This window comes from Dermacentor variabilis, unplaced genomic scaffold, assembly GCF_050947875.1.
Source record: "Dermacentor variabilis isolate Ectoservices unplaced genomic scaffold, ASM5094787v1 scaffold_16, whole genome shotgun sequence".
Taxonomy (NCBI): domain Eukaryota; kingdom Metazoa; phylum Arthropoda; class Arachnida; order Ixodida; family Ixodidae; genus Dermacentor; species Dermacentor variabilis.
The window spans coordinates 2,603,200-2,630,282 of NW_027460324.1; the positions used below are offsets into that span (position 1 = coordinate 2,603,200).

Here is a 27,083-nt window from a genome sequence, read left to right on the forward strand (position 1 = left end):
TTTTGCAAGGCGGCAAAACAGAGACAAGGAATTCACGGTCAAAACGACACCAAGATGGCATGAGCAGGCTGCATGGGCTGGAAATGGCACGCGCGCGAAGTTTGACTTCATTTCTGCTTTGTACGCGTTTTGTGGGCCGCAGTGGCCTCAAAAGTAGCATTTTTTTTTTACTTTGCGGTTGAATTCGGTGGTGATAGTGAGAGAACAGCTAGTTTATGAGACATACAACCCAAAAATATTATTTTTCAAAAATGGTTTTTTTCGTGACTTTTCGGTTTTCGAGGGCCGCGTCCCCCCTTAAAGCAAAACCAAACAAAACGTATGTGGTTTGTGGCAATACCGCCACGATGGTAAGCCCTCGAAGGAGCGTTTGACTGTGTTGTTTTGTTGCAACGTGGACGGGACAGAAAAAAGAAAACTGCTGTTTATTGGAAAATCAAAACAGCCTCGCACCTTGTGGCACTTACAGAATATGCCAGTTGACTGGACTGCCAACACAAAGGCATGTATGACAAAAGACCTGTTCAACACCTGGCTGCTGTAGTTCGTTAGAAAAATGATCAAGTAAAAGAGGAAGGTGCTTTTTTTGGACAGCTGCTCAAGCCCCATGAAACCACCCAAGCTTGAAGTAATTGAGCTTACTTTCCCGCAAATGCGACACCGGTACTCCAGCCAATTGATCAAGGTGTCGTGCACTCTGTGAAAGCTGCCTATCATACACGCCCTGAATGCCTGCTCTTCATCGCACAGAGTAGTTGGGAATCGAAAATAGACGTCAGATTCCCAGTGGGAATGTTGGCGCGCATTTGGCAACAGTTGAAAACTGATGTCGTCAAAAACTGCATCAGGAAGGCTGGTTTCCTGAGAAATGAGACTGCCTGCGAGGAGTCATCCGTCCTAGATGGTGAACCATCAGATCTCTGTGTGGCTTTGGGTCAGGGAAGCATTCGGAGTAGAGAGCTTTTTTTATTTTGTCACATTTGACAACGGTGTTGTGGAGAATGAGCCACTGACGGACGAGGAGGTGAGAGGCATGATCGAAGGCCGTTCTGAGCTGCCATCGGACGACAGCGAGCAAGAAACTGAGCCACATCAGTCAGGCTGACTTCACGGCAAGTGGTTGACCTCATCGAAGAAGTGAAAGAATACTTTCAGCAGCAGCAGCAAGGCGACTGCTCCATTCGAGTGTTGCAGGTGACTGAAATGCGGTGCAAAGTGACTGCATCCTCCCTCTAGGGAGGCCGCCAATCTCTCATCACAAAGTTCATATTGAGCTAAATGGGACTACAAAGCTTTTGTTTTGTTGCTTTGAACGTTTGCCACTCACTCTTTGCAATGACGTTGTTAGATATCTTGACATAAGTTTCGGAAGTGAGGCCGTTCCGGCACTCCAACCCCATGTCCCGGTGTAATTCACTGGCAAATTAGAATGAGTTATTATTGTGAGAGGTGCGTTTGTATGAATATGTTAGAGCTAATTCAGATTAGCAGTATAGGTGAGGGCAGGGGCATGGTTAGAGATTGTTGTTCGGAGCGTGCGTTCAGTTTTGCCGCGCGCAGTTGGCCTTGGCCACGCCGACTTCATGCAGCTGACAAACTCGGCGTGGCCAAAGCCACTCACGCATGGTGAAACTGAACGTGCACTTCGAATAGTTATCTCCAGTCGTGCTAGAATGTTGCGCTATCTCCAGTTTTGTTAGAATGCTTTTAGAGTATATCGGATACTACTTAACCTATGATACATTTAATTACATTTTTAGAATGTGCACATTAAAATACAGTGTGAAACTTTTGTTCAGATCTGCACACAAATAAAAAAGTTGCCTTTCAAGTGTAGCCTCCCTCCTTAAGGCGACGCTCATCCAGTGCACCACTGAAATGGTGCAGTATAGATTACACCAACTCCTTACAATGGAGGAGCTCGATGACCACAAACCTAGACTTATTGCATCATATGCAAGCCTTGGTTGGAGACCTAGCTCCAACTGACAGCGCACTTCTCCAGGAACTTTTCCTTGAGCGCCTTCCATACAGGTGCGCATAATCCTGACCGCGTCTTCATTCTCGACGTTGGAATCTCTCTCATTTGGCTAACAAGATTACGGATGTCGGTTTTCCCTCCATGGCTATCGCCCTTCTGGCCCTTCATTCCACGGCGCAGCTGCTGGCGACAGCTATGCGCGTCTCCTCGAAGTTAACGAGCAGCTCAGACAGCAATAGCGCGACTGACAGCTGAGGTCACTGCCATCCGAACAGGCTGGCCACATTCTTTGTCACGACCTCCCCGCTCCAGCCCCGGTCACTCTAAACGCAGTTCTCCTCCTCTCGTTATGCTTTGTTGGTACCACTGTTGCTATGGCTCTCGCCCAAACTAGTGCCGCCAGCCCTGCTCCTATGTGGAAAATGGTTGGTCCGAACACTGACGGCGACCACTGTTCCCGGCCCCAGATCCAGTCGCCTTTTCCACTTCACCGACCGTGTCACCAAAGTCCGCTATCTCGTCGACATTGGCGGCGAGATTTGTGTCCTTCCTCCTATTTTGGCTGAGCACCACCATCCTACCGACTGGCCTCCTCCCACCGTGGTCAGCGGATCGACCATTGGGACCTACGGACCAAAGTCTGTGACTCTTGGCATCGGCCTCAGATGTACCTTTTCGTGGATCTTTGTCGTCGCAGCCTGCGTCAGCCCATCACCGGAGCCAACTTTCTTTGGCACTGATGCTTGTCGTCAACTCCAAAGCGAGCTTAACCGTCCAAGGAGTTTCCTGTAGCGCTCCATCACTTCGGGCTGTCCAACAGGCTCACAACGTGGCCGTGAGACTTGGCCTTCCGGTCCCGACGTGGGAGCGGCCCACTTAGTGGTTAATTATCACTACTTGCAGGACCAAATAAAGTTTTCTTTCCTTCCATCACTTCGGCTCCTCCAGGTGCACATGGCCGTTGTCGACCCTTGGTCAGTTGTCTTTGCAGAGTTTCCGGATGCCTTCCGACCCCCCTCCTTTCAGTCCTCTGTCACCCACACCGTGACACATCATATCGTCAGGGCTGGCTCTCGTCTAGCTGTCACCAAAGAGGAGTTTGAACACATGCTTGACTTTGGCTTCATTCGTCCTTCCTCCTGTTCTTGGGCCTCGCCACTCCATATCATGCCCAAGAAGACCGGTGACTGGCAGCGTTGCGACGATTACCGTGCTCTCAACAAAGCCACTGTCCCGTACAGGTACCCAATACCTCACATTCTGGACTTTACATCGGCACTGCACGGCTATGTCATTCTTAGCAACGTCGTCCTAGTGAAAGCCTAGCACCAGATCCCTGTGGAACCCTCAAATATTCCCAAGACCACCATTATAACAACCTTCAGCCTGTTGGAATATCTGCGCATGCCTTTTGATCTTTGTAATGCAGCCCAGACTTTTCAGCGTTTCATTGACCAGGTATTACGTAGCTCGACGTGCTGCTTTGCTAATCTTGATGACATCCTCGTCTACAGTATCACTGCCGAAGCTCATAAGCTCCACCTACATCAAGTGCTCGCGAGACTCAGCAAGTTTAGTCTTGTCGTTAACGGTCAGAAGAGCGAGTTCAGTGTTATGGAGTTGGATTCCCTTGGCAATCATGTCAACGCACACGGCATTCTCCCACTCCCGACCCGCATCACAATCATCCGCGAGTTTCCTCAGCTGTCCAGCACCATGCAACTGCGCGAATTTTTTCGCCTTGCCAACTACAGTTTACGCTCATTACAATGCACCCATGTACAACAGACTTTTGGATATAAGGGACCATATTCCAGCCTTAATTTGCTCTACCCATTCTATCAATGCAACCAAGTTGGCTTTTAACAGATCACTGTGCAACAAACTATTGGCCATAGCGGATGAAATTAGTGGCAATTTTTGTCAGAATCAGGCATATAAAACGCACTTTTGCCTTGTCGACAGGAGCTGGCAACTGACTAGCGAGGATCAGCCGATGATTGCGGCTCAATATCGAGCGCAACGTTCCTGAAGAAGGCGGAGCGGAAACGTGCCATCTTCTTTTGCACGCGAGACCCGGGAGAGAGAAGGGAAGGGATCGGCGAGACGATAGAGAGGGATCTACTCCGGCGGCTGCTGCTTACAGTGCGGCCACCGCATCTTGAAAGAGATCTGCGATGTGGACAAAGTGCTCGCCCGCACGGCTGCTGTATCTTGAAAGCGATCTGCCATGTGGACAAAAGGCGCCCCTGCGTGGGCACCATATCTTGAAAGCGATCCGCAATGTGAACAAAGTGCACACACGCACGGGCCTCATCTTCAAGGCAATATGCCATGTGGACGAAGTGTGCCCACTGCCGGTAGCTTTGTATGTGCTGTGCTTTCGGCGTTTAGTTCACATTGAAGCGAGAGACAGCACGAATGACGATTCGCTTGCTGATGCTGTCATGCTTTTCTTAATTTGCTATCGTAATCGATTCTTCGCCTTTTGAGCGAAACTACGACTTTTTTGTTTTTACTTTTGGCGTTTGTCACTCACTCTTTGCAATATAGTTGTTAGACATCGCAATTAAAGCTTCGTAAGTGAGGCGATTTGGATATTATGTACCTCAGATAAAACGGACGTTTTTTGTCGGATTATCAGGGTTCATTGTAACTAGTAAACTGTATTGCCGCCGCTTCATTCCTCTCTGCACCAATATACTGCAGCCTCTCCACGACTTTCTCTTTGGCCTCAAGACACCGCACACTCCCCTGGCCTGGAACAACACTGCTGACTGCGCGTTTAGAGGCATCAAAGAAGCCATTGCCGGTGCGACGCTCCTCGTCCACCCCAAATGCGATGCCCCTGCATCTGTCGTGGTTGATGCATCGGACTCTACTGGCGGTGCAGTCTATAAGCAATTTGTTGCTGGTGCTCGGGAGCCCATCACCTTTTTTAAGAAGCTTGCGCCCTCTGAGCGCCGCTACAGCGGGTTGCAGGGTAGCAAGCATGTGACGCCCCCCAGGCATAATGTTCGTTCGCTGCCAGGCTCGGTGGCCTGCTAAAGCTCGACAGGCAACATTGGTCACCAAACCGCAATAAACACCGACGAGCACGGCTGCTCGCCGGTCAGTCATCGTTCAGCACCACCACGTTGCGGAGCATCCATCTATCGGAGGCTGCCTTGAGCCCTCCCTTGTTCACGATCCCGGGTGGATCGTGATACTGGGGACGAGGATGGGATCCTCATGACACGGCCAGGAGCTGCTCGCAATCTATTTGGCTGGGAAGCACTTTTTAAATTTTCTTGGGACACTCCTTCCATGTACTCGCCGACCATGAACCACTGACTTCTGCCCAAGCGTCCAGCACCTCCTCCTATGCTCCCCGTGAAATAAGACAGCTCACCTATATTTCTGAATTCACCAATGACATTCATCATGTCAGTGGAAAATCCAATGCGCCTTTGCCGACCCACTTTCTTGTGCCGCCATCCATGTAATGGACCATGGCCAACCAATCATAGACTTCGTGGCCATCGCTACCGCCCAAAATGTCGACACCAGGCTCCAGCTGCTTCGTACGAGTGGTTCCTCTCTTGTGTTTGAAGATATCTTGCTTCCTCACTGTGACGTACCCCTCGTTTGTGATATGTCGACCACCCGTCCTCGTCCCTATGTACCTTGCCCATACTGCGGGGCCGTCTTTGATGCCCTCCATTCTTTGGCTCATCCTGCCATTCACGCAACACAGTGACTTGCGCTTCTTGTTATGTGTGGCCCAGTATCAATGTAGACATTCATTGCTGGTCACACACGTGCCTCAACTCCCAACAGTCTAAAGTGCATCGCCACACTGCGACTCCTGTTGGCACATTCCCATCCCCAGATGCCTGCTTCAGCCATCTGCACGTCGATATTGTTGGCTCCCTTCCTCCCTTTGCTGCCATTGCTATTGGTTATTGGTTAACCATTGCTACCTGTTAACTTGCACTGACAGGTTCACCAGATGGCCTGAAGCGCTGCCCCTCCTGGGCATAACAGCGGACATAACTCATCACACTCTGTATTAGCCGCTACGGTGTCCCTTCCGCCATTACATTGGTGCCTGTGGTCCACAAATTATATTTTTAGCCGAGCCCGCTTGATGAGGCAGAAACTTGATCCCACCGATTCCACTGCTCACGCACTGTCAGCGCGCTGGTCGTGTCATCGTCACCTTTTGTGACTGGACCATTGTGGCACGTAGTAGTGCGCTACAAGAGCATTTAGATAGCATATACACCGTACACAAACTATTCATATACACATCTACACACATCATATCAAGCATGTACATATAAACTGAAGAGAAGTAAACAAAAGGAAGGATAAGATAATGGTGGAAAAAATAGAGGTTGCTCATGGCTCCACAAAATTCGACCGTGTATCTCAACACAGTGTTGAGCCACACTATTCAAAACACCCTCAGAGAGGTGTTTAAGTGACACGAATATACTACTATCTACATTGCCCGTGTCAGGGAGGCCGTGCTTGATTTGCCAGCAGATCAGTGGACTCTTGAGAAGGACATGGCGTGGTTAAAACAGGTAAGACCTGAGGCAGAGGCTTTCATAAGTGATGCTAGGATATTGAGGCATGTTACCAGTGCAAATTGAATGGGACAGCAGAAGTGGGTAAAGGAACCACGAATTCTTGTCTGGATCCACTGCAGGTGATGTTGGCCTTATGCACGAATATAGCAAGCAGAAACCACACCAAACTGCGTACATTGGTGTCTTGGGGTCTGACATAGTTTTTCCTTGATATACCATACCAGAGTTTGCCGTGCTATGTCTGTCCTCACCTTTGTTGCCCTGGTAAATGTTTCACAAATTTAGCTTCTTCATTACTGCTGAGCAAATGACAGCAAACAGTCTTGAGCGCTTTGTCTGGTGCTGCCATCTGGTGGCTCAAGGAGGAACTGCCTTGGCCCGCTTTCATGTACACCGTGCTTTTTTGCTGCTTTCAGCCTATGCAGGAGGATCAGGCTGCGGATGATGATGAGGATGTCCTGCAGGGTATCAAACCCTTGGAGGACGAGGATGATTTCACCTATGCAGTATCCAAGAGCTTTGCCCGCAAGGTGAGGCTGGCATGCCATGCTTATGTGTGTTAAAAATACACTAGAACCTCGTTGATATTTTCCTGTTACGTATGTTTTCTAGACACCAACATTCAGCAATTGAGAACACAAAAAATGACCCAATAGAATTACGCGAATTTTTTACAGGTTGATACGTTCCCTGAAGAGCTATATTTTTTGCCACCAACTTCCAGTACGTCGCCAAACTGTGATCGTCTTATGATACGTTTTCCGGTCGCGAGATCCCATATAAACAAGAAAATGCGCGAGGTGCACGCGATCGAGAACAGTATATAGCTACCCGCGGCGGCAGCTTCACTACAATACTTGCTCTCCCATCTCGCGTAAAAACACGGGCGCACTGACTTTCTCATTTCGGTACCAGCAAATCTTCTCCGGGGTCGTCGCATGTGGCAGTTACAGCTATCACCACCAATCCGATTGTGATAAGCATCTTCGCCTATCTGTTTCACAACACTTGATGCCGTCGGAAGCGTAGCGAATGCTTTTAACAGGCGATAACGGAAACATGCCACAGTTCCCTGCTGCAAACTGCAATCGTATACATTTTCCGGCTGCTAGATCCTTTGTGAACAAGAAAAGGCGTGAGGCTCGCGTGATTGAGAACGGTGTTGATCTTTTCACGGAGCAGGTTGTTATAGAGAAACAAGATGGTGCTTTTGGCAGTGTGCCGCACATGGCCTTAGCGATAGCGCATTAATACGAAACCATTACCTCTTCTACCTTGCTTCTGTGCAATCATCTGTTGGAAATGCAACCGAGTTTTCGCTAATGTACAGTGCAGTCCACTTATAACGATACAGTAAAACCTCGTTAAACCGTACCCACTTAAACAGTAGTTTCGTTTTAAAAGTAGTAAAGTCAAATCCCCCACTCAGCGGCCATTGAACATAATGTGTTTCGTATCCGCATAAACCGTACTAGCTTACTGCGTACGCATCGGTTAAAACGTAGCGTTTGAACTTTTCGTCGCGCAAATACGGCGCTGCGCCGTCTCCATCTGGCGGCCCGGCAGAACAACACGCCTCAGAGATCGGAACAACGGCCTCCAAGCGCCCTGTGCGTTTGCGCGTGAAGCCACACAACATCAACATCATTTCGACGCGGTGCCAGAGAGCGTTATGGCGTCGTGCAAGCGAGGACTCGCGTCATTCCGAAGCTTGGATAAAAACGACGCCGGGTGCTCAGCATAGAAGAAAAATTAGACATCGTCCGTGCTATCGAACGTGACACGAAGAAGTCGGCGCTGACACGCAACAGGGATGTGCTGTTGACTACAGTGTGTGGCATTTGGAATGCGAAGAAGTTGCTCGGCAGCGCTGCTGCGACCGCGAAGATATGTCTGCTACGAGGTTCGACTTTTCGCCATCGTTGCCTCTGTTGTTGCCGAAGTGTCGACTAGCGACAGTGACGAGGACGACACGGAAAGCGATAGCACGGGCGATTCAGGCCCGACAGTGGCATAAGCTGCGCGTTGCGTCAGCCTCATGAATGCAATCGTCGCGACGACAATAGGGGCGCGATAACGTAACTCTATTCCAAATGAAAATTATTCCAAACTCCGGCACCCGTAATGAAAAAGGCGCCCCCGAGACTTCTGCAGCACTACTGCGCATGTGCACGGTGAATACGTAACGCCAACGAGGAATCTGCCATGCGAGTGTTTGCCGAGAAGATGGGGCTGGCTGAAAAGCTGGCACGCAGCTTCAGTAAGTTTGAGGCCGCTGTCGTCGGCGTGCTAGGCCGCCGCGGCATCAAACGAAAATAACGCTTTTGTCGCGCGAAGTGAATAAATACTGCATGTTTTTTCCCCTTTCATCGCACTCTCTCTGAGTACCGTTTTCGACAGGTAAGTGGGCGATCTCATGCTATTCGGTTAAACAGTACTACCGTTTAGTACGTACCTTTCCCGAGCTCCGGCCAACTACGGTTTAACGAGGTTTCACTGTACCACATATAAGGGTATATCGGTTATAATGATGGGTCGACATGAGAATGTCATTTTATGCATTAGGTCTATGGGGCAAAAAAACATTTATAACGATAGGTTATTCACCGCATATCGGATATAACGATCAAAATTTTGCAGCCTGGAGGGCATTTCCCGTGCCAAATAATCTTAACATTCGCATTGCTTAGTTCCCTGAAGCGAACGATATCGAGACGAGGCGATGTTTACCTCCGTAAGTTCGTATCTGCCGCCAGTACCGCGCAGCACGTCCCGGCCCGACCGCGCACCGGAGAGTACCTGAGTAGGCGCAGCACGCCACGAGATGCCGCTAGCTGCTTCATGCACGTCGGCCACAGTCGCTCCGAAAGAGAGAGAAAGAAAAGAAAGCAACAAGCAAAGCGACGCAGTGAAGCCCATCCTGCACTTCTTTCTCTATGTCCCGTTTCTCTCTCTCTCGTGATAGCAGGCCATCGCCACCGAAGCAGCGTGCAACCAACGGTTCAACCCAGTTCGAAGATGGCGCCGACTAAGCGCAACGCTGTGTCGCTTGACACGAAGATGGATATTTTGCAGGACTCTCGATGCGGCTTCAAGGTGAGCGCCCTTGTGAAGAAGTATGAGCTCGCCCAGTTAACGATACCAACCATCTTGAAAACCGGGAGCACCGCGATTATGAAGGCAGGCGCTATCAGCGGCCATGCCGATCAGCGGAAAAGGGTTAGAGACCCTTTGTACGCCGATGCTGAAGAGGCGCTTTACCAGTGGTTCATCACCAATTGCTTCAAAAAGGCGGGCTTTGTGCTCAAGGACGAACTTCCTCTACCCATTGAGACCAACACGGTGGAAGCCGCTGACATATCTGGAGCTCGTTCCTACTGGTGACACAGGTGGTTCGTCGAAGGAGGAGTTTTTGACTGCAGACAGTGCTGCCTCGTTCTGTGATAAGGTCACCGACGAGGCGATCGCCAAAGATCTGCTGTCTCGACAGACGGCAAAGTTGTGTGACGGTGGTGACGGCAGCAGCGACAGTGACAACAAGATTGACAGTGGCTCCTTGACCCCGACCTCGATGTCCACGCTAAGTGCACTGTCGTCGATCGACTCCTTAATTGATTCTGTGCATGCTAAAGGATTGCCGCCAGTGTTCGCGCAGCCTCTGGAATCCATGCACACTGCGGTTGTGAAGCTGAAACTACCGCAAAAGCAAGTGCAGATTTCGGACTATTTCGGCGCGCCTAACCCTTGACACGGTCATTGGCGCTAGAAATAGTTTGTTTTTCACAGCCTACTTTATACATCATCTATTCTTTAGAGCAAGTAGCGAATTGGAGTTCGGAGCTGCAAAGGTATGTTCCGCGTTTAAAAAAAAATTTTTTTTTTTGATAACTGCAGTCCAGATATAGCGATCATCGGTTATAACGATCATATTTTTCGTCTTTCTCGATATCGTTATAAGTGGACTGCGCTGTACTGCGCTCCAATCGTGCTGCAAATTGTGGAGTGCTGAATTGAAGATGTGTGCGGTAGTTGGCTGTGAAAATAGTGACTGGTGCATTAAGGAATGGAATGAATCTGTGTGACCAAGATCTGTGCGACCTACCTACATTAGGACAGCATGTGTCGCCGGCCCTTCGCGATGCATGAGTTTCCCCCCAGAATAAGACTTCACTCATCCGCCATTGTTGTATCACTAACGTTCAAAAAAATGACTTCAACCCCAGAATGTCGGCAAGAGTGAGCACTGCTCGTTAAACAGTGACAGACGAAGTAGCGCCGCTTGCAGTCATAGTAAGTTTTGCATACGTTATCTACACACATCTGCTCTAACTGGAATGCCAAATTACTCACGCCTACTCTGTCAGCGATGTATCAAAAATATGTGAATGGGCACACACTTGAATACATGGGCACTTTATGTGCACAATACATGACGGACTACACCGCCTGAATATGAATGGTCGAAGCTGAATGTTTCGTGACAGTCCACAAGAGTAAGCGAGTGACGCGATAATACAGTCAAACCTCGATATAACGAACACGCATATAACGAATTATTGAATATATCGAACTCTTCCGAAATATTTTTGTCACACATGTATTTTTAACTTCCTATAGCGAACGTGGTTTGGCATAAAACGGATATAACGAACTTCGCGACGCCAAGCCCTACCTCACTTTAATAGCAGGCGGCAGGCTTCGTTGCACTACAAGTGTGTTGTGCGGCGCAGCAAACGTTCAGGACTACCTCGCAGGCGCTGACAGCGCCACAGATGCCACGTCGTCATCGAGAGTTGACAGCCAAAGAAATCGTCCGCATCTCACAACCGCTGACAGCGCCGCTTCAGCAGCGGTGGCAGCGGCGTGATCGAATGTTGCTTTTGTGTATTAGTGTTAGCAGTGGCGTGGCCGTCGTAGCGTTGTGTGGAGGCTCTTTCAGTGGTCGTGTCGAGTGCAGTGCGCGGGTGTGCGTAGTGCTGTGATGGCGATGAATGTGAAAAAAAGAGCGGCACTGACGTTAAAGACCAAGCTCGAGATAATTCAACGTGTCGAGAACGGCGAAAAGTGCATTCTTGCAGACTTATTTGGCATCCCAAGGAGCACTTTGAGTACCATTATGAAGAAAAAAGCTGTCATCAAGGCATAAGCACACGAGACCATGCAGACAAGTGCACAGCATCTTCGGCCCCCTGTGTTCAGCGACTTGGAGAAAGCGCTCTACAAATGGTTTTTAGATGTCAGAGCTCGGAACATACCAATGTCGGGGCCGATGCTTCAACAAAAAGCGAAAGACTTTGCCTGTATCCTCACTGCCGAAAACTTCGTCGCCAGCTCTGGATGGCTGCAAAGGTTTAAGGCATGTTTTGACATCGTGGGCAAAACGATCTCTGGCGAAAGTGAGACGGCTAACTGTGAGAGCATCAGAAAGTGGTTGGAAGAGGAGTGGCCGCAAATCCTTGCAAAATATCAGCCCAAGGACATCTTTAATGCGGACGAAACAGGCCTACTTTGGCAGATGCTACCCAGGCATACCCTTGACGCACGTGGAGAGCCGTGCCATGGCGGGAAGCAAGGAAAGGCCGGGATCACCGTTTTGCTTGCCGCCAACATGGAAGGCACTGTGAAACTGCAATCCTTCGTCATCGGGAGATTTAAAACCCCAAGATGCATGAAAGAGTGCCGCGTACTCCCCGTAGAGTATGCTTCCAACAAGAAATGTTAGATGACGTGTGAACTTTTCGCAAAGTGGCTGCTTGCTTGGGACTGCGAGCTTGTGCGCGAGGGTTGCAAAGTGTGCGTCCTTGTTGACAACTGTACCGCGCACAACACAGATGTCGCACTCAATAACATTGAAGTTCGCTTTCTTCCGCCTAACTCTACAGCCAAGCTGCAGCCTTTAGATCAAGGCGTCATCAGGACCTTCAAGGCAGTTTATAAGAGGAGACTGATTGGCACTCTTCTCGTGAAGCTTCGTATGAAGCAAGACTTGAAGATCGTACTGCTGGGAGCAATCCAGATGCTTAAAGCGGCATGGGACAGTGTGAAAGGTGAAACGATTGCCAACTGCTTTCGGCACGCAGGTTTTGTTCCACCAGAGGCCCATGCATCAAGTGACGATGGTGACGATGGTGACGATCCCGACGAAGCAGAAGCAGAGCTCCGCGAGCTCGATGAGGCCTGGAACGATTTTTCGCGTTTTGTTGGTGACATGCCCGCAACAATGACTGTAGAAGACTTCGTAGGTGGCGACGACATCTCAGCGACCACGGCTGTACTGACGGACGCCGAAATCGCTGCGGAAGTTTCTGAACATCCCGCAGACGAAGCTCAGGCTGACCCTGTAGACGATGAGAACATTCCGACTTCACAAGAAGCACTTGCTGTGTTGGATTTACTGCACCGCCACTGCAGTGCTATTGAGGGCAGTGGGTTTGCCCTTGTTGAGTGTTTGCAAACTGTGGAACAGGGCATCATACAGAATGCGATCAACACGAAGAAGCAGGCCGCGATAACGCAGTTCTTTGTGCATAAATAAATGAACGTGACCCAAGTAAGCATCGTTCGAGTTGCTGTGCCTTCTCTGATTGAATTTTGCTTCTCTTGCATGTATTTCTTACGAAATTTTATATTACGAATTATGGATATAGTGAACTAATTTCCGACTTTTTAACTGTTCATTATAGCGAGGTTTCACTGTACATCTAAGCCATGAGGCATTGCAATGCGCAGAACAACTACCGTATTTATTCGAATCTAGGCCGATAGTTTTTTTCAAATAATCATATTCCAAACTCTAGGGTCGGCTTATATTTGAGGATTTGAAAAACGCGCCAGTTTTTCATTGAAACTGCTAAATATGGTGCATAGTTAGCCCCATCTGAAAAGTCAGTATCGCAGCCGCTACTAGCCGTGCCAGTAGCCAACCGCACACAAGAGAGGTCGCCATTTTGACCTTTGTCGTGTCGGCCGTGTCGGCGTGCGGTGTGGTGTTATGGCGATGGCACCAAGCAAGAGATGCCACTACAGTGCCGCTTTCAAGCGAAAAGTTGTAGCCGCAGAGGCATCGTTGAACCTTCAAGCCGGGCGGGACTTCGGCGTCGATGAGAAAAACGTCCGTCGTTGGAAGAGACGACAACAGCTTCCTGCGTGCGTTGCAACGAGGATGGCATTCAGTGGACCAAAGAAAGGCAGTCACCACTAAGTGGAGACAGTTTTGGCCGACTTTGTTCGGACGAAGAGAGCAGCTGCCCTTCCAGTGACAACAGAAGTGCTCCAAGCGAAAGCTAGGGAACTTTCGAGGGAGCGAGGCCTAACGCCAAAGCATTTCAAAGCCAGCCGGGGCTGGCTTCAGAAATTCATGAAGCGCTTCGGCTTCAGCCTCCGACGTCACACTTCAATCACCCAGAAGCTGCCAAGCGATTTCGAAGAAAAGCTGATAGCTTTTCCGCGCTACGTGCTGCGAAAGAGAGAAGCAGCAGGCTACAACCTTGGACAAATCGGCAACGCCGACCAGACAGCTGTGTATTTTGATATGCCAGTGGCGTACACCGTGAATGAAAAGGGTGCCAAGGAGGTGAAGGTGCGCTCTGCGGCCTACGAGAAGCAGCACACAACTGTGATGTTGTGCTGCACAGCTGATGGACATAAACTCCCTCCTCATATGATATTTAAAAGGAAGGCACTGCCTGCTCGAGAAACTCCCAAGAAATGTCATTGTGCGGGCAAATGAGGACGGGTGGATGACTGATGCGATGGTGGAAGAGTGGGTTAAGATTGTGTGGCAACGGCGTCCAGGAGCCCTTTTGACAAAGAACTCTTTCCTTGCTGTCAACTCTTACCATGGGCACTTGACCGACAACATGAAGGCTGCGCTCGCCCAAGCGAACACGGACCCCACTGTCATACTGGGCGGCGTGACAGGCCAATTGCAGCCATTTGATGTCTGCATCAACAAACCTTTCAAGGATTGTCTGTGGAAATATTACACGGACTGGTTGACTGACGAAGACCACAGGCTAATGGCAACGGGCCCCATCAAATGTGCATTGCTATCGCAGCTGGCGGGCTGGGTAGCTGCAGCGTGGAACGACATCGGAGGTGCTTTGATCGTGTGCGCCTTTAAGAAGTGCAGCATATCTAATGCGCTTGACGGTACCGAAGATAGTGCACTGTTTCAAGATGACAGTGACAAGGAACACAACGACGAGTCTAGCAGCAACGACGACATTGAATGAGCTCTGCATGTTCAGATTCAATAATTGCTGTTTGCATTTTGTGAACGCTGTCCTCGCTTTCTTTGTTCAGCCTACATTCGAGGTAATATATTTTTTTGTTGTTGGCTTCGTTAGAATCGGAGTTGGCGTAGATTCGAGTAAATACGGTACGTTTCAAGCCTTGTGCGCAGTAAGAACAAATCTATGCGAATTGTGCACACCCATGAGCGATTAGGCATGAAATAATCAGTGACCGCCCCAAGGAACGTTGCCGAATCAGAAACGTGACAAGCTGCTGTGTCAGCGTATTTGCCAAATAAAGAATGAAGAGCAAAACACGTTGATCCTGATTAAATTCATAAGCAGAAATTTTGGATAGCTTGAAACACATATTTAGCCCTGCTTTTAGAACAAGCTCCATGTATGCTGTACGTTGCTCATGCCATTTGGACATAGCTTAATCAGCTTCCAAAGTGGTTTTGCATGTTCTCTGAAGCTGTGGCCAAAGCTTCTGGTCGTCCACCCAGTCACAATCTATATCTCCTGAAACTGGTTTACTAAGCCGCACCGGCAATATACACATCCATCGTGAACACAGAGGCAGCTGAGGCAAGCAATGGACACATCACCCTGCTATCAACATGGCAGTGCCCATGGGATCGGCACGAAAAGGGTCACTATAGCTGCCCATCTCACGTGAAAATGAGGCTCTGCACAGTTTATTCCGCTACCAGCAAATCTTCGCCTGTGCTGTCGCACGCCGCATTCACAACTATCGCCGCCAATTAAAACTATTCAGATAGAGATAAGCACCTTCAGCCTATCCATTCTACACTGCGTGGTGCATAGTGTCGTTGGTAGAGTACTGCACCCTTTTAGTAGGCGACAATCCAAACGTGTCGCCGTTCCTTGTTGCTGCAGGTGTCGCGATGTGGGCGTCGCATTTCGCTTTGGTGGCATCTGGCATCACCCACCAGCTCGATTTCGTTAGTTTCCCATCGCCCTCTTTTCCTATTGTGTACCACGCAATAGGAAAACAACAAAACGCGTCTCAGGCCACTGGAGCACCACCAGCTCGACGCGCGTCGGCATCTTGTGCCGCAACACTCTGCGCGACGCTTCGCATTATGTAGATGTTAACAATAGTTGAGGCTATCAAATCTTTTTAGTTACTTCGGATCGTACGTTTTCCCAGTTAGTACGTTTTTCCAAAACATGTAAAGGAGGTTCTACTGTATACAGATGCCTCTCATTATAACAGACCCTGATAGTATGGTATGATGAACTTTATTTAATGTCCTGAAGGTCAACCCTTAGGTTGACGCAGGCGGCTCCCACGTCGGGACAGTAAGGTTTAACCTTACCGCCGTATCGTGGGCCTTCTGGACGGCCTGTACTTGATCGAAAAGAACTCTACTGTGTAGGACTCGCCGCCACCAGTCTCGCTCCTTGCCACAGTCTGTGAAAGTCACAGGACACTGCCAAAGCATGTGATCCAGAGTAATGATGCCATTACACTTCTCGCAATTGATTGGTACCTCTCTTTCAGGATATAGCTTGTTAATAAAGTTTGGACTTGGATAAGTTCTTGTCTGCAACAATCTGAGAGTCATCGCTTGAGCTCTATTGAGCTTAGCGTGTGGCACTGGGAATTCCCTTCTGTTCATGTAGTAATGCCTCTCGTGACTTCATTATATGTAAGTAATTGGTCCCTGTTCTCCTCCTGTATATTGTTAAGGTCCTGGTCGCGTAGTGCACAGATAGTAAGTCCTCGTGCAGCTGTGTTAGCCATCTTGTTTAAATTCTTCAAGATGGATCGACAGACCCCATGTGCGCAGGAAACCAGCAGATTTCGATCCCTTGGCTGTCCAGGTCACCGATCAGCTGGGCAGCCCTTTTGGTTACAAAGCCATTGGTAAAGTGTCTAATAGCCATCTTAGAGTCGCTGTAAATCTTCGTCCACTTCTTATTCCTTAAAGCCAATGCTATCGCTACTTGTTCCGCGACTGTCGTGTCTTTAGTCATGATTGTCATAGCATCCCGAGTGAGACCATCTGCATCTACTACTACTGCCCTAAAGGCTTTCTTTCCTCTGAGCATGCAGCATCTGCAAAAGCCGCATGTTCTCTGTCGTGTTCTATCTCTTGTAGGAGAGCTTTGGCTCTTGCCTTTCATCTTTCCAAGTTGTGCACTGGGTGCATATTTCTGGAGAAAGGAGTCGTCTTGATTATCTCTCTTGTGCTATCTTTTAGTTCTACTGTGCCTTCACCTGAAATTTTGGATTCGGTTGGGCACCACCCTACCTCTTCTAGTATTGCTGTACCTGGCCTTTTTCCAGAGAGCCCTTCCCTCTGTGGGCAATTTGCTGAGCTTCAATTATCTCGGCTACTGTGTTGTGGAGCCCCAGTTTCATTAATTTATTATCTGGCGTGTTAATCGGTAACTCCACTGTTGTTTTGACTGGCCTTTTAATTAATCTATTCAACTTGTTTAGCTCTGTCTGTGTCCAACTGAGCATCCCAGCTGCATATGAGAAGTGACACAAGGCGATAGCGTGTGCCAGTCTCATGGCGCTCTCCTCTCCCAGCCCTCTGTGTCTGTTAGTGATTCTCCTTAGCAGTCTTGTTACCTCCACAGTCTTGCTTGTGATGTGTCGTATTGTTCTTCCGTTTGCCCCGTTTGCCTCCAGGAATAACCCTAAGACTCTAATGGATTCTACTTGCTTAATAGATTCGCCTGCCTTCGTGGTTAGTACTAACCGGGGTTCTTCCTCGGGAACATATCCCCTCGGTTTTCTACCCCTTCTTCTGTTCTTGAGTACAAGGAGTTCAGACTTATTAGCAAAGCATTTGAGTCCCATGTCTTCTAAAATACTCCACAGTACCTCATAAATGCTCTCCTGAAGTCTGCTTTCCGCATGTCCCATACTTCCTTCAGCGGTCCATATAGTCACATTGTCTGCATAAATGGTAAAGTGAATGCCCTCTATCCCTTTTAATCCCTTTGCCACTTTTGACATGGCCAGGTTGAAAAGCATAGGTGACAAGATTGACCCTTGTGGCCTCCCTCTGTCACCGAGATCCATCTTCTTTGATTTAATATCCCCGAATCTAAGGTGAGCTGAACGATTGCCAAGAAAGGTTTTGACCACTTCATAGAGTTTTCTCCCCAATCCCAGTTCGGAAATCACTTCAAGTATTGCTCTATGCTTAATTCTGTCAAAAGCTTTTTCGACATTCAACCCCAAGAGAGCTCGAGTGTTTTTTGATTTAGCTAATAGCAGTTGATGCTTGATTAACAACATGGCATCTTGTGTGGACAAGCCTGAACTGAAACCAAGCAGATTGTACGGTAGGATGTCACTGTCCTCCACATATTTCGTTAACCTGTTCAATATGACATGCTCCATTGTCTTCCCTAGACATGATAACGAAATTGGCCTCAGATTATCCAAGTTGAGTTGCTTGCCCTGCTTTGGTATTAAGATAGTACTGGGCCATCCTCCATTCTTCTGGATATACCCCATCTTTCCATAGTTCATTAATGTAAGTGGTCAGATATTTTATTGATTCGTCGTCCAAATTCTTAAGCAATCTGTTAGAGATGCCATCCTTGCCAGCTTCTGACCTACTATTCAGATCATACAGTGCCGTGCGTACCTCACTTTCGGTGAATTCCTGATCCATATATTTGCATTCTACCCTAAGTAATCGGGATAACTGACATCCTGATCCTCTTTCCTGAGGGGCAAGTATTTAGTAGCCAATCGCTCCATTATGCTCTCTGCGCTTGCAGTCGGACTTTGCTGGTGTACGTCTGTTCGATTTAGTGCCTTTTTCGTTGAGCAGATGCCTGAGCAGACTCCAATCGCCTCCACGTTTTATCCTTCTGTCTACACATTTACACACCTCATCCCATTTTTGTTTCTGCAAATATTGTGCGTGTTCCTCTATATTCTTATTGAGCTGAGAAATTCGTTTCCTAAGTCTCCTGTTTAAGCGTTGTGATTTCCAACTTTGTAAAATCGATTGCTTGGCTTCGATCAAATGCGCCAATCTACTATCAGTTTGTTCGACCTCTTCCTCTGTCTCTATAGCCTTAGTTGCTGCATTCAAGTCGTCCCTAAGTTGAGCCACCCACTCTTGTAGTCTGATGTGCCCCTTTCCATCCATGTCTGCTCTGTCTTTTCTGATTTTTCTAAAGGGATCCCAGTCTATGTAAGCGAAATGCTTTACCTCCACCCCCGTTGTTTCCACCATTATGTGTAGTATATAATGGTCGCTTCCTAGGTCCGTACCAGAGTTGATCCAGTCTGCCCTGGGTAAGCTATTAGTGAAGGATAAGTCTGGGGTAGTGTCCCTACACGTGGAACTGCCACACCTGGTAGGAAAGGCTGGGTCCGTGATAAGAGAAAGGCCTAAATTCGTGGCGAGTTGCCAGATTCCTTCCCCTTTCTTACTACTCCAGCGGTAATACCAAGATTGGTGTGGGGCGTTGAAGTCCCCTCCTATTATTAGTGGCGCAGTTTTGGCTACCCTCATGGCCTTATTAAAAATTGCTCTGAAGCTCTGTCTCATCTCTCTGGGACTGCTATATATGTTGAGACAGAACAAGCTTTGCGCCTTACCTCTGTGCCTTTTTAGGACCATTTCTATCAATATGTATTCAATTTTACTTGCCCCTAATTTTAGATCGTGCTCTTTGTAGGGAATTTTCTTGTCAATTAGGGTGGCAATTCCTCTGCCTGGTTCTTTGCCTTTACAGACCAAGTTGAAGTTGGACAGCCCGATCTCCTCCGCTAGAGTTTCCTGCAGCATTATTAATTTCGGCCTATTTTCAACCGTTTTGATTATCTGTGCTAGTGATGCTCATTTGTGCTGAAATCCTCTACAGTTCCACTGCCACACACTAAGTCTCTTTCTTTTATCCATTATTATTGTCGTCGCCCCCTGACTTGCTACCCCCTGTCACTGTTTGCTTGACTGTACCACCTACCGCTCCTGCGGGTGTTCTAGACCTTTCGGCTTCCGAGGGCATATATTCTTCATCCTCTCCTTGGGCCTTTAGCTTTTTGAACCTTTCCTCGGCTATTAACTTCCACTTCCATGCTTTGTCCACCTTAAGGTTAACGCTATCTACCGTGTCCTTTAGGTCTCTAATCGCATTCCTAATCTCCTCCAGTACCGAGCGCATCGATTCTGCCTCCGGAGCTACAGCTCTCTTTTTGGGCGCCGGTGTGTCTTCTTCCTGGCTGTTACTTCTACACATCGGCTTAGGTATTGCCACACTGCCGCTTTCTGTCCTCAACCATTTTTTCATTTCCTGCATCTGCTGCTTAAGTTCTTCATTTGCTTTCTTTAGTGATATAACCTCTCTGATCAGCTGTTCTACTCTGGCATCATTGCTTTGTTCCTGTGAGGCTAGCACACCTGTGACTTTCACAGTACCTTTGACTTTCTTGGCCCAGGTCGCTCCTGGCTCCTTTTTCTTGTTTGTCTTCAGGTCCTGCTCCTCGAAGCGCACCTGTGCCTCCTGAGACCTGGAACGGTTTCTTCCCCTCGATGTTGAGCGCTGTCTTGATCTTGATGTGCTTCTCGAGCGTGAGCGCCTTCCGGCGCCTGGAGGGGTTTCCTTTGTCGGTTGGGCCGATTACATCTCGGTCTCCACTTTGGAGCGTTGTCTTCTTCTTACTCTTACTACATATGGTATTTGGTACCACTGCTTGCAAGCCCTGTCACCTGGGGGGTGATCTCCACCGCAGAACTTGCATTTGGGAGAGCAGATCTGAGCCTCCCCTGGGTCTTGCATGCCACATCCCCTGCACTGCACAACATCCGGTGTTGGACAAACGTCTGATCTGTGTCCGATTCTTCCACATGCGTAACATACGTCAAATTGCTTCCTGTACAGATAGCACCTCACGAGGGTTGACCCATATTTGATGAAGTTGGGCACCCTGAATCCGTCGAAAAGCACAATAACTGAGCCCGTAGCTTTGATACGTTGTGCAGCCAATGCCGTTGGGTTGTATTCATGCACAGTCTTTTTCGTGATCACACTCCAACTGTCATTGAGGTTCACTCTTCTAGTAACCCCCTTGCACATAGAGTGGGGGCTGTTTCATAAGCGCTCACTTCATATTCTGCCTCCATGATCGTAATAGACTTGATTCTTACATACCTTTCAGCATGAGAGGAGTCCGGTGTACTAACCGCCACGATATTCTGTGTGAAGTTGGTGCAGACGATGTCTTCCTTCGCTTGGTCTGCTGTGAGTCTGGCTGCCTCGATGATCACTTCTCCAATAGCTGGGCTGACCTTGTTCAGGTTGAGGCCTCCCCGAGGCCTAACAATGATTTTCCAGTGCTCCTCCGGCAGTTGCGGCATTCTTGATGCCTTCACAATCCGGCGCTTGAGCTTGTCGGCCCCGGCAGCACCTTTGTTGGCGATCTCCTCTCCTTTTGATTCTTGGGTCAAATTGGTGGCTCCACCTGCTCCCCAGGTCTTTTTCGCAGATTGCGATCTTTGGTTGGTGACCACCTGCCCAACCCATTCTTTTCTCGCCGTCTTCCGTCTCCGAGGAGAGTTCGTCGTCCATGCGTATATCGGCCATGCCGGCTTGGCGGGCTCGCTAGACCTATGTGGCGTTAGGCCCAGTGTGGCGCACACATGCGATAGACAGAAAAGAGGCTATGGAAGTCCAAAAAATGCTGGCCCATCTTGTCCAAAGGTATCTACAGATTCGGGTTAACCTCACGAATCCGATGATGAGCTTCAATGCGTGGTCCTGCCAAAAGTGCCTGCAGAATCCAACGGACCCTGATAATCTGAAAAAAGAAAAGATGTCCGTTTTATCCGAAGTCTGCATTATCCGAAATGCCTTACTTCCGAAACTGTGGTCGCAGTGCATAACAACGTTATTGCAAAGAGTGCGTGACGAACGTCCACAGTAAAAAAAAAAAAAAGTCAGTTTCACTCAAAGCGAAGCATCGATTGCGATAGCAAATTAGTCGACAGCTATGCGAAGTAAGGATAGTAGTTTTATCAGCCGTATGATGTTGTAAAGCTTCGCTTGCTAACTAAATGAACAAGCATGGTGTCGCATGCACACACGTAAATATGAACACATCTTGCTCGATGAACGTGGAAAGTTGCTGTCAAAACGTTAGTGAGGACGCGCGGCAGCAACAGCGAGCGAATTGACCTTCATGCTGCCTCTCGCTTCAACACAAATGTCGAAAGCATAGCGCATGCGAAGCTACTGGCACAGGGCACACTTTATCCACATGGCAGATCGCTTTGAAAATACAGCGCTCACGCGGGCACGCACTTTGTCCTTATTGCAGATCGCTTTCAAGATACGGTGCCTGCGTGGCCCTGCTGTAAGCAGCAGAAGCTGGAGTAGAACCCTTTTCCCCCTCCCGTGCCTCCCGTGCGACCGAAGATGGCGCTTCTGCCCCGCCTTCCTTCCTTCCTCACGCGCGTGATATTGAGTTGTGATCATCGGATGACCCTCGCAAGTCAGTTGTCAGCCTGTGTCGACAAGGCTAAAGTCTATTTTATACACCCGGTTTCGACAAAAAATGGTGCTAATTTTGTCCGCTGGGGCCGATAGTCCGTTGGAGCGTAGTTTGTTAAAAGCAAACTTTGTTGCATTGATAAAATAGGTAGAGCAAACTAAGGTCGCTATATGGTCCGTTATATCCGAAAGTTTTGTATGTGGGTCTGTTGTAATGAGCGTAAACTGTAGTATGAATGCTCGTTCAGGGCACATACATTGTGTTGATGCTGCAAATACAAATACCTTTATTTCAACATCAGGGATGTTAGGGGTGCACCCAAAAAGCCTATGACTGGCTTGACAGAGGGGCGCACCCCCGTACATAAAAACCGGCAGCAACAGAAAACAGACAGAACAATAAAAAAAAAAAGACTACAGTGCATAGGTAGACATCATATTCAATGAAAATTAGTGAACATCCTCTTGCAATAACAAATAAATGAAGGTGGCAGAATTAACATGAGACGCTCAGGAACACTAAAGAATGCAAAATGAAGAATAACAATAAGAAAAGAAAAAGGGAGAAAGGAGGTGCAGACTTGCAGTAAAAACAAAAAGCAACAAGAAAACCGTATCGTTAGGTCCTCAGTGCTCATCGTGCCGATTAAGAAGAGTTGGGATTATATGTCGGAGCATTTGATGACCGTAATTAGTACGAAAGGATGGCACATACCAGACGTCGTTGTTACGTGTTGGGTAGTAATTAGCTTTGGGCCGTAAGTTAGCTGTGCCATCAAAGAATGTGTCATGATTTTTCCATTTTCTTTCATATCGTTTACTTAGCAATAAATTATATAGGTCATTAATTGGTGTTACCTTTAATGATGCGAAAAGAGGTTGAGTGTGAGCAGTAAACGGAGCATTCGCAATGATACGAATGACCTTTTTCTGTATTTTCTGTAACCTATATGTATTTGACCATGTTGTTGTACCTCACACCAGATGGCAATATTGCTACGGGATAGTATTTCCAATGATGAAGAGCCGAGCAGTAAGAAGACGACGACGATTTGAAGCTAGCGTGGGCTGTTGCCTCTTGGCCAAGCTCAGCGTATTTTCTTGTAAATATACTTGTACATGGCTTTTCGTCTGCGTCTTCCTCCGTAACATATCTGGTGGAGGTGGACGTTCCCTGTACCTCGTCACGGAGCTTCGCAGTGGATGGTACGTCAAGCCTTCCTTCATGCCTCCCGGTGACGACAACCCGACTCTGCCGGCTCCGACACCTGCTGCCACCTCGACAACCTACATCACTCTCCCCGCTACCCGTGATCCTGGCGTATTCTCGGGCAAACATGGGGACGACGTCGATGACTGGATCAGCCTGTATGAACATGTCAGCCGCAATAACCGGTGGGACCCTGCTATTATGCTCGCCAACGTAGTCTTTTACCTCGGTGGCACACCTAGAGTTTGGCATCGCACGCACGAAGATGAGCTCAACAGTTGGGATTCACTTAAGACACAGCTTCGAGACTTGTTCGGCAACCCCTACGGTCACCAACTTGCCGCGCAGAAGGCACTTTCCAGCCGTGTGCAGACGTCAACAGAGCCCTATGTCACGTACATTCAGGACGTCTTGGCTCTGTGCCGCGAAGTTGACACCCACATGACTGAGTCCGACAAGGTTGCCCACATCCTCAAAGGCATTGCCGATGACGTCTTCAACTTGCTCGTTTGCAACAACGTAGCGACGGTGGATGCTGTTATAAAAGAGTGCCGCCTCCTGGAACTCGCTAAAAGGCGACGTATTGACCAGCAGTTTGCCCGTCTGCCCAACACCCCAGCGACATCTTCCTGTGCCGACACTCCTCGTCCCAACAACACTGCCGATGTTACCAGGATCGTCCGGCGTGAGATCGAGGCCGCCTATCCGACTGCCTTCGACTCCAGCTCCTCCAATGCACCTGCAGTCACTGTTTCCCTGATCCAGGCAGTTGTACACCAGGAGTTCGCCAACATAGGTATTCACACCATCTGCTCGGCCCATCGCCCTGGTACCCACCCGGCTTCTTCGATTCCACCCCGTCCCGCACCTTCTTACCCACCACGTTTCCGCAACCCCTCTGAATGGCGCACTGCAGACGACAAGCCAATTTGTTTTCACTGCCATCGAATTCGGCACATTTCTCGGTACTGTCGCAGTCGCTGGAGTTCCCTGAACCAGTCTACATATACTGCCTACTCTCGCCCCCCAGGTGGCCTTTCTCGTCCCTATGCTGCCCGCTCAGATAATGCCGCCACTGATTCTCCTGCGCCGAGCCACCCCTATTCTCGTTCGCCTTCGCCCCAACGACGACAATCTCGCTCCCCCCAGCCCCGTCGCTCCTATTCGCCGACTCCCTTCGGACGCCGCTCCTAGCTAGAAAACTAGACGATGCAGCGCCTCGAGGTGACGCTGCATTGCTCCCTACGCCGCCAAATCCTCTCCTGACGTTGCCCACTCATCTGAACCTTCCTGACGTGCAAGTCGACGGTGTTCCTGTATCTGCTCTCATAGACACTGGGGCGCATTTGTCGGTAATGAGCGCTGACCTTCGTAACCGGCTGAGGAAAATAATTACGCCCGCCACGACGCCTGTTGTCCGTGTCGCCGATGGCGGAACAGCCCCTGTAATTGGTATGTGTGCCGCCCGCGTCTCCTTCGCCGATCTCTCCACTACCGTGCTATTCACAGTCATCGCTCACTGTCCCCACGACATCATCCTCGGCTTAGACTTCCTCTCCGCACATTCTGCTCTCATCGATTGCTCCGCCAGTACTCTCCGCCTCGACCTGCCTGTTCTGAATCCCGCTGAACAACACCCTACTCGCCTCAGTTCCGTCGACTTCGTTCGCTTGCCACCTTCGGCACTGACTTACGTTGACTTCGTGTCATCCCCACCAGTCCCGGACGGTCACTACATCGCGGCTCCTATGCAAGACGTCCTCCTTACACAGGGGATCACAGTACCTATATAGTTTTATCTATTACGGCGAATTGCGTCTGCCTGCCAGTGGTCAATTTTGGCTTGACAACACAAGTGCTGCCACGCGGGATGTCTCTGGCCCAACTTTGCCCGTTCGAGGATCACTCTGTAGCATCGATTTCAGTAGACGACAATTCAGCCAATCCTCCTCTACCATCGCAGTCGGCAACTTGTACCATCGCCAACTTACAGAAAATGATTGCACCCGACATGCCGTCCGAGCACGCTCATGCGCTCTACCGCGTTCTGATTTCCTACCAAGATATTTTTTACTTTACCGATCGTCCTTTGGCCCAAACAACAGCTGTTAAACATCGCATTAATACTGGCGATGACCCTCCTATTCATCGCCGCCGGTATCGAGTATCACCGGCTGAGCGTCAAGTTATTCACACCGAAGTTTGCAAAATGCTTGCCAAGAACATTATTGAACCGTATTGTAGTCCATGGGCGTCACCTGCTGTGCTGGTAAAACAGAAGGATGGCTCATGGCGCTTTTGCGTGGATTATCGGCACCTTAACAGGGTTACCAAAAAGGACGTGTATCCCCTACCTCGGATTGATGACACCCTTGACTGCCTCCACGGTGCTCGCTATTTCTCCTCTATTGACCTTCGCTCCGGCTATTTGCAGATTGCCGTGGACGATCTCGACCGCGAGAAGACTGCCTTTGTAACACCCGACGGTCTTTATCGATTCAAAGTGATGCCGTTCGGTCTATGTAACGCTCCTGCCACTTTGGAACGCATGATCGACTCCCTTCTTCACAGTTTCAAATGGTCCACGTGCCTGTGCCACTTGGACGACGTTATAGTATTCTCCCCAACATCGCTACGCACCTCGAGCGCCTCTCAGCAGTCCTGGACGTTTTTTGGCGAGCCGGTCTGCAACTCAACGCATCGAAGTGCCAATTCGGCCGTCGCCAGATTACCGTCCTTGGACATCTTGTTGACGCGAACGGAGTGCAACCGGACCCAGGCAAGATCGATGCTGTTACGCACTTCCCTGTTCCAAAGTGTGTCAAGGATGTGCGCAGCTTCATCGGCCTTTACTCGTACTTCCGCCGTTTCATGAAAAATTTCGCGGCCATAGCACGGCCACTAACCGAGCTTTTGAAGAAAGACTCCCCTTTCCAGTGTGGCGATAACGAGGCCTCTGCATTCTCGCTTCTAATCGACCTTCTCACAACGCCTCCCGTTCTGGCCCATTTCGATCCTTCTGCGCCTACCGAAGTCCGTACTGATGCCAGCGGTCACGGAATTGGCGCAGTACTTGCACAACGCCAGCGTGGCCACGACCATGCTATCGCTTACGCCAGCAAGCTCCTCTCGCCCGCGGAGCGCAACTATTCCATCACTGAGCATGAGTGTCTGGCCCTAGTTTGGGCTGTTGCGAAGTTCCGCCCATACTTATATGGCCGACCCTTTTCCGTTGTCACAGACCATCACGCGCTTTGCTGGTTATGCTCATTGAAAGACCCTACAGGAAGACTTGGTCGCTGGGCCTTACGCCTGCAAGAATATTCGTTCTCTGTCACCTACAAATCTGGCCGACTACACAAGGATGCTGACTGCCTGTCTCGCTACCCGGTAGACGAGCCTGACGACGCCGACAGTAGTACCGCCGACGGCATTTTCTCTGTCTCTGCCTTCGCTAACATCGCCGATGAGCAGTACCGAGACCTATCGCTGCGAGTACTCATCGAGCGTCTGCGCTCTACACCTACCGACGCATCTGTTCTCTGATATGTCCTCCAGGGTGGCATTCTGTACCGAAGGAACTC

General features: G+C 49.2%; 1 protein-coding gene across 4 annotated transcripts in view; it reads left to right on the forward strand.

The window, feature by feature from the left end:
• LOC142568055 (uncharacterized) overlaps positions 1 to 27,083 on the forward strand; it is a 403,528-nt gene that overhangs the window by 218,026 nt on the left and 158,419 nt on the right. For 3 of the 4 annotated variants that reach the window (XM_075678140.1, XM_075678138.1, XM_075678139.1), the window contains one exon: positions 6,975 to 7,088. The exons of the other annotated variant lie outside the window; for it this stretch is intronic. In XM_075678140.1, the coding sequence (XP_075534255.1) occupies positions 6,975 to 7,088 (114 nt within the window). The remainder of the gene's footprint in view (positions 1 to 6,974; positions 7,089 to 27,083) is intronic. 4 annotated transcript variants of the gene reach the window in all.